This window comes from Halyomorpha halys, unplaced genomic scaffold (genome assembly GCF_000696795.3).
Source record: "Halyomorpha halys isolate HHAL.00 unplaced genomic scaffold, Hhal_1.1 Scaffold399.1, whole genome shotgun sequence".
NCBI lineage: Eukaryota > Metazoa > Arthropoda > Insecta > Hemiptera > Pentatomidae > Halyomorpha > Halyomorpha halys.
Window position 1 is genome coordinate 10,657 of NW_027107556.1, and position 11,873 is coordinate 22,529.

At 26.8% G+C, this 11,873-nt stretch overlaps 1 protein-coding gene across 1 annotated transcript in view; it reads left to right on the forward strand.

Annotated features, from left to right (window-relative positions):
* Window positions 1–842: 842 nt before the first annotated feature.
* Window positions 843–11,873, forward strand: part of LOC106682272 (esterase FE4) — an 18,778-nt gene continuing 7,747 nt past the window's right edge. Inside the window, exons 1-7 of the mRNA XM_014423027.2 lie at window positions 843–1,101; window positions 1,177–1,311; window positions 4,377–4,533; window positions 4,666–4,851; window positions 7,520–7,710; window positions 8,287–8,449; window positions 10,400–10,572. Of these exons, the coding sequence (XP_014278513.1) occupies window positions 907–1,101; window positions 1,177–1,311; window positions 4,377–4,533; window positions 4,666–4,851; window positions 7,520–7,710; window positions 8,287–8,449; window positions 10,400–10,572 (1,200 nt within the window). The 5' untranslated portion in view covers window positions 843–906. The remainder of the gene's footprint in view (window positions 1,102–1,176; window positions 1,312–4,376; window positions 4,534–4,665; window positions 4,852–7,519; window positions 7,711–8,286; window positions 8,450–10,399; window positions 10,573–11,873) is intronic.

The window sequence follows — 11,873 nt, forward strand, 5'->3', positions numbered from 1 at the left end:
TTTTTTTTTAATTATTGGTTTTTTTATTTTATTTGTTATAGAATGAAATCCTTATATGAAAAACCTTTTCTTTTTTTAATTGAACAACTTAAAATTATATTCTATAACTTTAGAAAGAATGTTCAAAATTAACCTGTGATGCACAACTTCAGTATCTCCCTTTTCAGGGGAAATATTCCCTAAAATATCCCAAAATTTGGTAACCATATATGAGAAGTCCTATTTCAATATTGTTTCATCATGAATAAAATACTTTTATTAAAAAATCTCCACAGTAATACTAATAATAACTAGTTCTCAAACTAGGAGTAAAGGTAAATTAAAATTATAAAAATCTACCTTTATGCCTGATATATCATATAATGTCATAGCGTACAATATCTAGTATTTGATGTTTATATAACACTAAATTAATTTTATTAAACATAATTATTAAGAATTAAACTTTATTTATGACATATTTTATTTATTAGTATATATAAGACTAATAAATACCCGTTTTCAACCCTTCTTAGCAGCTTTTTAATCCACATTCAAGTTGACAAAACAAAGTCCATTAAAGTTGAACTCGGATAGAATTAAACTGTATGGTCAAAAATAGGCATAAATAATTAACAGTTTTTTTATTTTATAAATTTTATCCAAAAATATGTGTTTCAACGATTTTTCATTTTTAAAAAATGAAAGGTCCTTAAATTTTTTAAATATAACTTATTATTTTTATTACCAAATAGGGCTTATAATAGAAGGGAAAAAATGATCATTTCAAATTTGAAAAAGGGAAATTATAACTAGGAGAAAACAGCACTGCACCTCTTGAGTCAGCCTTGTATCTTGGATCATTCAGTAGATAAGGTGAGATCGAAACAGCTTGTAACAACTCAAGGTTCTTAAGTAACAAGTAACATGTTTAGTATAATAGTTTTCGGAACTATTCTTTTATGTACATTGCCATTGATATATGCATCGACACAACCTGAGGTGACTTTAGAACAAGGAATTGTAAAAGGTCTGTATAAGAGAACGTTTGGCAACAGATTATATTCCAGTTTTGAAGGCATACCTTACGCAAAGCCTCCGTTAGGAAAATACAGATTCAAGGTAGTAGAATCATAATAATTTATTATAAACATCTTAAACTAATCTATAATATATTTTGTATTTTCTGTATTTTAGGAACCGTTGCCAGCGGAAGCTTGGACAGGTGTTTATAATGCAACAAGAGAACCACCGAAATGCCTACAAATGGACATGATAGGAGACAAGACAGGTTCAGAAGACTGCCTCTACATAAATGTTTACACCCCTAAGGTACGAAGAAATATTTTTAACGAATAATACTTTTCATTTTCTGTACATCACAGCAATTAAGGAGAAAGAAATATCATAATTGATAAATATTGGGTTTCAAAGGAATCTTCATAATTTACAAATTGTAAAATAAATTAAAGTTTTTTTTTAACACAAGAGAACTACTGAGCCAAAATGAAATTATTTAAAAAAATAAAATTAAGAATGATAGGCAAATCCGGGTATTTTGCCAAAACCTCAATAACTATTTCATAAGAAGAATTACTTCAAAACTGCACAAATGAATAATTTTAAACTTATTTTTTAAATGTCATATAAAACAAATTATTCAATGTTTTAAACACACAGAATATTAATTATCAATAATTTAATATCATTAAATCGAAAAGAACTTAAGCTAGTGAAAGAACTTATCGATCATAAAATCAAACATTGTAAATAATGAACTACATTTAGAAAAACAATATCAGATAATAGTCTGTTAATGATGTTGTTACCTTTTTTCATGCTAAATCAAATAAATGAGAGTCATTTTTGCGTGTCTTATCATATATTTGAGCCAAAGGTAATAAGTAAATAAAAATAGTGAATTGCAATGTTATCAATTTTCAATTGAAACCCAAGAAACCGAAAATTGGGTTCTTTTAGCATGTTTTAATTAAAGTTCTGAGTATTGTTTGGTAAACTATTTGAAAAGTAGTTAGGCCAAGGGAGATAAATACTGCTTTAGTAATGTTTTATGTGGCATTAGGATTAGGAAGGAATAAATATAAAAAAACTTATTGGGTATTTTTTTAGTAATTTTATCAGGATTCAGTTTTAGCACCAGTACCTATATCAATAAATGTCACCACAAGTCATTAAACAAATTTATGACAGTTAAAAAATCTTCAGGTAATAAAAATACAGTGACTGAAGAATACTTCATTTAATAACATTTGAATTTTATACCAATTATTCACTAAATTAGAACATTATAATCTCTAAATTAATAATTAATGGTAAAACTATACCAGGGCCATGTCTCTTATTAGGTGGTCTTAAAAAGGACTTATTTAACTATTTATCTATTAAACTAACCATAGTACAGGAATCAATCACAAATTAAAAAAATATCACTCAAAACCAATTTTTATTAACAATACCTCACAAAAACAATAAAACTATTGATCAAGATTACAGAACTAAAATAAAAGACTAGGTTTCAAAGGGCTAGGTTAGTTTTTATCTTTATCACCTGGCTCATGCATGAGCATTTCTGGATAATAAAAAGAGGATTTATTTGTTTAATTTAAAAATCTTTAAATATTAAACAGAATGGAGTAACAATAAGCAATGAAATAGCCTAAAATTGGAATATTTTTTTATAAAATGAAAATGCAAATATAAAGATAAAAAAGACAATTTGAATTTAATAATAAAATTGTCTTTTTTATCTTTATCTTTACTATGCAAATATAAAGATAAAAAGAAAACAATGGACATTTTTTTTTTAAATTATAATTTATTCCTGTGGTTGTAAAGTAAAAAAATTTAAGGTTCTCAGATCAAATCTGAATCAAAACTAATAGGATCATATCAAATTAAACTGCAATATGAACATTAAACTAAAACAATACAATCCTTTTTTCAAAACAATAATAAATAATGGTGGTTGGTTATTAAGTTAAGAAAGATGCTTAAGGTTCCTGAATAACAAAGGTTCTCAAATCAACTTAAATACAATGAAATCTGAAAGGATCATTCCTTCTGGTTATATAACAAGGAATTGAAGCAAAGGTGTTCACAATAAACAATTAAATAACCCATAGTTGAAATCATTTTATATAAACAAAAAATGCAACATAAACATAAAAATAAAACATTACAATCCATTTTCCAAAGCTAACAAAACTTTAATAAATAATGAGGGTTGTTCAGTATTGGAAGAAAAAAAAATAATGTTTTCAAATAATAAGAAACACTATTTAGTTCCCAATTTTCAACAAATAGCTACAAAAAATATTGTGAATGTTCTTAGGATAGTTAAAACCATTATGGATAGAAACTTGAGCGCAAAATCTACTCTAAAATTTAATTTCAAATTTTCACACCTACTATCATGTCCAAAAAAGATGTCATGACAGTAAACCAATATAGAATTATTGCCTAATTATTAATTTTATGATCTCATTTCATAAAAAGTAAGTCATGATAAAATACAAGCATTTTTTTGTTTTAAAAAAAAGGCAATAACTATAGATAGCCATGACAATGGTAATTTAAAATAGATTGAGATTTAGAATAGATGGTTATTTTTTCTTTCCCCTGACTTTGATGAAAGGAATAAGAGTGAAAGTGATGACTAATGTCATAGAAATAAGAAGAGTGAAAGTGATGACTAATGTCATAGAAATAAGAAGAGTGAAAGTGATGACTAATGTCATAGAAATAAGAAGAGTGAAAGTGATGACTAATCTCATAGAAATAATTTTCATAAGCCTTCAATTTAAACCTGAATATAGTAAAATCTTTTTTTCTGAGAAATATTAGAAAAAAAAGTTAAGATATATTTTAATATAAAAAATGTTATCTAGAACAGTCACAGCAATGAAAATTATAATGCCACCCCACAACCATCTTCTCCTTATCTAAATAATTTAATTTTAGATTTGTCTGTGAACAGGACTCTATTAGAAATTGTTAAATTTGTATTCAAATATTCTTAAGTAAATTCAATTTGTACTTACTTTATGATTTTTTTTTTATGAAAGGATTTTTCCTAGCAACCCTTTTCTAAAATTTATATTTTCAGAGACCAACCTAGACAGTTATCAATCACTGGATTGACCTTTTATAATAAAATATTTTTTCTCTAATATGAGCAAGTTTCGGGGTTCTAATTTGGGAATTTTCAGAGTATACGAACTTAATTGCAAAAGAATGAAAGATTATAAAATATGGAGAATAAAATAATGTAAGATATTTCTTTTTTTAGGATTATGGCTTTCACAATGAGCCACAGTAATGTTAAATATCATGATTTAGGGTAAAAAGTACACAATAAATTTTTTTTTTGTTCTAAGTTACCTTCTGAAGCAGGAGAGAAACAATTTCTGGATATTATAGCCTTTATTCATGGAGGAGGCTTTATGTCTATGGAATCAACATTTCACAAGGCGAATATACTTCTTGATAAAGATATCATTTTTGTTACATTTAATTACAGACTCGGAGCATTAGGTGAGATTATTTTTAAACAATTTTAATTTTTTAGATTTCTATAATATACAAATAAATTTCTTATAGTAGTATTATTATTAAATATTCAGCAAAAATACATAATATTATATTAATATTAATAAAATACACTAGGTTTCCTGAGTGCTGAGGATGATGTTCTGCCTGGAAATAATGGTTTGAAAGATCAAACTTTAGCCCTGAAGTGGATTAAACAGAACATAGCAATGTTTGGAGGAAATCCAAAGAGTGTCACTTTAGCAGGCATTTCTGCCGGTGGTGGAAGTTGTCATTTGCACTTACTTTCACCGCTAAGTAAAGGTAAGTATTTGGATCAGTTTATACTTCATACTAAGTAAAAGTAAATTATCAGAATACCGGCAATGTATAAGTCATGTTAATTTAAAAATAATTTATTGAAGAAAGATGATCCAAGTAGCAGTAAAAAAAAGTACAAAAAGAAAATCACAGAAAAAACTATTTATAAACTAATAGGACTAAATGAAAATAAGACACAAACTTAGTAAAGCGTGATAAAACTACAACAATATATAAAAATTTTTATGGAAAAAGATATACAAAATTAAACAAAGTTTAATTTACTTTGTTATTAATAAACAATAAACTAGTAAGGTTAATATTTACCTCATACCTCAATGCTATTGAATATATTAAGCTCAAAGTTTGAGGAAATTAATAAATATAAAATTACAAGAGTTCATAAAAATACAAGGATACATTCAGTGAGAATCATATTTATTCTGGTTGACTTACTAATTTGTTATTACCTATATCACAAGGAGGTAGCCTGTTAGTTACTTCTCATAGAAGATATAGTTTGAATTTTGTTGTTTACTTTCACTCACCTATATATGGAAAATATAGTAAGGGAAGATATTACAATCATGCAAAAGTAATGTAACACCAACTTTTTCAATAAAATTGATTGTCCGAAAGTGGCTCTAGTGATTTTGATTAAATTCGACACGTCGATGTGGAATTAAGTGGCTTTTAATATCAGCTAAGTGGCTTTTAATATCAGCTAAGTGGCTTTTAATATCAGCTAAGTGGCCTTTAATATCAGCTAAGTGGCTTTTAATATCAGCTAAGTCTTATCCTCCATTATTTTATGACAGTGCTACAATAATATTTGTTTTTTTAATCTTTCTCTAAAGTACCTATAGTTTTGTTTATCTTAAAAAAATAAAAACTTCTCATTTTTAGCAATGATAAAAAATAGATAAATATAAAATATTAAAGAATTTTTTAATATATAAAAGAGAAAAAGGAAAAATAGAAATATCTGATTGCATAAGGAAAAGAATCTGATCTTTGCACCAGGTCACCCAATCTTTTCCGATTTCATTATGGCTTTGTTAAACTGTTGTATTCTCGGCAGGAATAAAATTTATATTCATTATTACCTCCTTGAGAAATCATAAAATATAATTTTTATAACAACAAAAAAAATTTGTTTATAATATCCATCTTCCTTGGTCTTAAGATTTTCTTTTTTCCAATATTCACAAAAATAACAATAACTCGAACATGAGCCCACTGATCTACACAAAATTTGGGGAAATAAGTAGGTGGGAGGATAAGTTGAAAACCAAGATTTTTTTTATCGTTGACGAAGCCCAGAAAAGTGGGGAGAACGTGTTGGTGACTAATAAATGGTTTCTTTTATTTTCTGTACATGTTTTGACAGCCATCAAGACCATCTTTCAACAATTAATTATAAATGGTAATGTAATAATCTTCTAATAAAAGTAATTAATATGTTTATCAAACAGTCATACAAATTTACATACCAGTTGCTTAAGTATTATGATTTAATTATCATATATTACAATTCTAAAGCTCATATTTTATCTTTTCAAGTAAAAAATTATCTAATTTTTTATTGCATCCTACAAATTCCTCATTGATTCATTCTCTTTGATTTTTTATGTATCACTTATATTTTTTACCACTTGTTGGTATCACATGACAAATTTTGTAGAATTAAATTAGACATTTTTTTTAATAACTTTTACATATTATACATTGTTACTAATGATATTTGTAAAACTAATCATCAATTTAAACATGAATGATCATATGATGCTTGATTCTGCTTAATTGTTATGGTTTTCATAAATTATTTTTTAACACTTTATTTTTATGAATTTAAGAAATCATTTTTTAGTGCTTTATTTTTATGGCTTTCATAAATTATTTTTCAAAACTTTTTTGTTATCTATTTAATAAATTATTCTAAGTACTTTAATAAATTAGTTTTTAGTGCTTTATTGATATATCTTAAATAAATTATTTTTTGGTGCTTTATAGTTGTAGTTTTTTTTTTTTCGGTTGGCTCTACAGACCTAGTTGATCTTTGGCCACCAAAACTAGCCTTCTCCATGTTATTTATAGTTATCAAACTAGCCTTCTCCATGTCTATTTTCTGCATGCAGATCTTTGGCCACCAAAACTAGCCTTCTCCATGTCTATTTTCTGCATGCAGATCTTTTGCATCTTTGTTGATTCTCTCTATCCATCTGGTTTTTGTCCTCCCACCTGGTTATGGCGCTCATTAATTTTATTTTTAGTATTTTATTGTTGTGGCTTGAATAAATTATAATTTAGCGCTATATTACTATGGCTTTAATAAATTATAATTTAGTGCTATATTACTATCGCTTTAATAAATTATAATTTAGTGCTATATTACTATGGCTTTAACAAATGTGATTGTAATAACCTAATTCTAACTTAATTCTGAAGTCATAAGTTATTTTTTGTTGCTTTATTGTTATGTTATGCTATATTAGAGTAATGATTTTAATCAATCATAATTTAGTGCTTTATTTTTATGTCTTAAATAAATTATTCGTTAGTATTTTATTGTTATAGCTTTAATAAAATATCTATAAAGGTGTTTGTAATAAATTAATTTTAATTTACTTCTGAAATCACTCAGCGTTATTTTGTTTTGGTTATTTTCCAGGTCTGTTCAAAGGTGCCATGTGTATGAGCGGAGCATCATTGAACCATTGGGCCATTGTTAAAAATCCTCAGTCTAAAGCGTTAGTTGTGGCCAATGAACTCGGCTGTCCTACAAATGAAACCAAATTCATGGTAAAGTGCCTCCAGAGAAGGCCTGCGGAACACATAATCGATGTCACAAAAAGTTTTTGGGTACTCTTCAATATTTTTTAATTTATAAGCCTTATTACCAGGGACTCAAAATAACCCATTAATTTATAAGCCTTATTACCAGGGACTCAAAATAACCCATTAATTTATAAGACTTATTACCAGGGACTCAAAATAACCCATTAATTTATAAGACTTATTACCAGGGACTCAAAATAACCCATTAATTTATAAGCCTTATTACCAGGGACTCAAAATAACCCATTAATTTATAATACTTATTACCAGGGACTCAAAATAACCCATTAATTTATAAGCCTTATTACCAGGGACTCAAAATAACCCATTAATTTATAAGACTTATTACCAGGGACTCAAAATAACCCATTAATTTATAAGACTTATTACCACGGACTCAAAATAACCCATTCATTTTTATTCTCTTAAATTAAAAGTTTATTACAATCTTTATTTTGAAATTTTTATCTGTCAAACCTTAAAATATAAATTTTCATAATAACTTTTTTCTCATAAAAGATATCCTTTTTTTATTTATCTATCCATCCTTTATGAAATATACTTTATATCACTGATAAAACCATTAATTTCTTTAAACAGTCTTGGAAATTACCATACCCTTCTTATGGCCCTGTGATTGAACCTGCTGGCCCTAATGCATTTATATCTGAGCGACCGATTGACATTTTGAAGCGGAAGGGTGCAATGGACATTCCACTCTTACTATCATTTACTGCGGATGAAGGCCTGAATATTGGCGCAGGTATTTATTATACTCTCGTTGTCTTGATTGAGCAATTGTATGAGTTAGGGAACCGTGGGTTACTAGTAGCATTTTTTCAAAAATCAAGTAATGTACAGTTAAACATATATGAAATATTACTTGATTATTTTGTAATAAAGTTATTTATTATTTAGATAATGAGGTGCAAAATACTTACTTTAAAATGTTATTTAAATCTTTTTATTTAACTTTAGAATGGTTCAGGGTGTTTTCCCTATTTACAGATATCAAATATTTATATAGTTATATATTATATAACTCCTGTTAAAATCAAAAAGTAAATAAGAATAATTTCTGTGAAATTTGGCTCAATTTCAAAAACATTTTAGATTTGTAAATTATTAAAAATGGTGAACTAGTTTTATTAATAAAATATTAAATTACTCGAATTTAAGTCTCAAATTATTTTTCAAAACTCAATGAATTTTTTTCTATAAAAAACCAATTATTGTAAATAATTTTACTACTATTAATGAATGCATATATTTATATCCTTGCACAAACAGCGTCTAATTAAACAAATTAAAACCAGAGATATAAAATAAAATGTCTGATTTTTTTCCTATTTGAAACCCATATTTCGTCCTTATATAAGCCCTATATAAGACAAATAATATAAGTTTTGTCAATGTCTGCTGAAAGAGCAGACATTCATCTTTCCAACAGTTATATTAACTTACGAATCGGATAAAATGAAGAGAAGTTATGAATGATCATATGAAAAATAGTCACCAGAGGGAAAAAAAACTCTGAATAAATCGAGGTGAAAATTTTCTAATTTTTAATTTCTTTGAAATATGGTAATTGGTACTTTAAGATGAAGCTAAAAATAAATATGAAATGCTTTTTTCTAAAAAAATAAATGTATCAACCTACTTTACCCTGAGCCTTATGCTTAATTTTGTTCATACATTTTTTTTACTGGAGGATTCTAGGATTTCATTATGTATAAACCTTTCCATGGTGAAAGGAAACATTTTGAAAAAAACGCATGTAAATCGGTCCAATAATTCAAAAGTTTATTGTGAACAAAGATTCGACCATTCTCTTATATATACATTTTAATTTTATCTTATATTTGTTAAAAAAGGAAAAAAGAAATATAAGAACACACAAGTACATAAAAGAAATACATATGTACATAAGTAAATAAATTTATATATTTCAAAAAATAAATTTGATGATAAAGAAAATTTGAAGGAGTTTAAAAATCCTTAAAGAGGGCAGAAATGAAAATGATCTTTGCTGGTGGAAGCTAGGACAGTACTAAACACCATTTGGGACATGCCTAGGTGAAAGGGAGTTGCTACAGCTCTTATCATGACCCCAAACACAAACCAGAAAAGTGACCTCCCTTGATGATAGTTTATTTATGCTCCCAAGCCACCACAGCTTGACAATGTGTCAGCAACCGCTGTCAAAGTGTTAACACAACTTTTAGCATTGAAAGAGGAAAATTCCAATTTATATTTTGGTCTGTACAGATATCACTGCAGAGTACAATATGCTCAGCTTCAGTCTCAGATTAACCAAGTTGTATAAATCAGACTTACACCACTGTTCTCAAAACCATTACCAATATTTCATTTACATGTCGATTAAGTGCTGTTACTGTGCAGCTAATAAGAGAGTTATACGCTACACTACTATTTCATAAAAAAGATTTTACTATGAAGAGTTTAAATGTGACTAATGCTCAATATTTACAAAAAAAAGTGAGTTACACCACTTTTCCTTCTACCACCTCATATGAATCTTTATGAAGAAAATGTTTGGAAAGGTAGAAAAAGTATTGGAAAGAATAAAAAAATACAACCCTACCCTAGGAGGGAAAAAAAGCCAGTTCAAAAGATATATCAATAATTGTTTGTATTTTTTGCTTTTTATTTTATTTTTGTCTAAATATTCAGAAATATATTTTCATTACAGCACTACACGCGCAACCTGCCCTGTTTGATGATTTAATGAACCGTTGGAATGAGATTTTGCCCATTATTCTATTTATAGATGATTTTACGCCATCATCTATCAAACCATTGATCAGTCAAAAGATAAAGGAACACTATCAAGTTGACAAAAGTACAGAAGATCGGATTATAAAGGTTAGTTTGATTGCTTTATCTGTTTCATGTAAATGTAATTCTGTTATTTATGCTTATCATAACCCTCTGCATATTTGTTGACATTTCTGTACATCAAAGGAAAAATATACTATCACATTTTCCCGACTTTAGAGGCAAATAGTTTGAATAGATGTTTCCCTCAGAATATAATTATACTTAGAATTTTTTTAAAAGTTTGATAAAAAGGAGACCAGTCATAAATCAAAAAATGTTATTAATGGTACTACAATCCCATAGACTCATTCAATCAATTACTTAAACTTAGTACTGTACAAATCCTTAACATTTTCCAAGTACAAAAAAAAAAAAAATGCAACAGAGCTAAGAGCATTATTAACAAGATGACTCCTTACTTTAATAGGAATTTTAAATTATTACAAAAAAACAAATTAATCCCTAACAAAACAGTTATACGTTCAACAATAGCTTATTCTACTCCTGTCTGGAGCTATACATGTGACTCAAACTACAGAAAATTAGATATTACTCAAAATATACATAGGAGGATAGGAAACAACTATCCTTGGTTCACTATAATTCCAAGTATGTTATCTGACTTATAACTCCTGACAACTAAAAGTACATATACTTTCTGACGTAAAACCTTTTCTCTCACTACCATTTCTGACAACTGCATCATACGAAAAATAGTAGACTATGACAAGACATCACTAAAAAGATGCACACCCAAACGAACAAAACATATTATTACCAATCATAAACAAAACTTGAAACATGAATTACACATGTTAAATTGTATATATAAAATTTGTTTATTATATATATTTTATTTTTTACTCAAGTGTATTTTCTCCTTCATTTATATTTATTTACTGTATTGTCTTTTTTTTTATTATTTTTTCTTTTATTGTGAAGATTTTTTTAATTTTCCTACTGATTTAAAAACAATAAATATGTAAAAGGAAAAAAGAAATTCAAATCACATCAGTATATCATACAAAAAGTATATTCACCTTACAATGTACCATGTATCAAATATAGCTTTATCGAACATTGTATGTAATAATTATTAAAAAAAAAATCTTGTAATTCCCCTCAAAATTGGTCTAAACCTCTGAGCAAAGCAAAAACAGTTAAATAAAAATATATTATTTATACAAGGGCTAAAAAGATACAAAAACAACTAAAAATATTTTGATATTATAGGATACTGAGATACAAAAAAAGTAAATTAAGGTAGGGTTAAAATTATGTAAATAAAAAGAAAAGTATATACAAATGAACAAAAAGAAGAAATAAAAATAGTTATAGTATAAAAG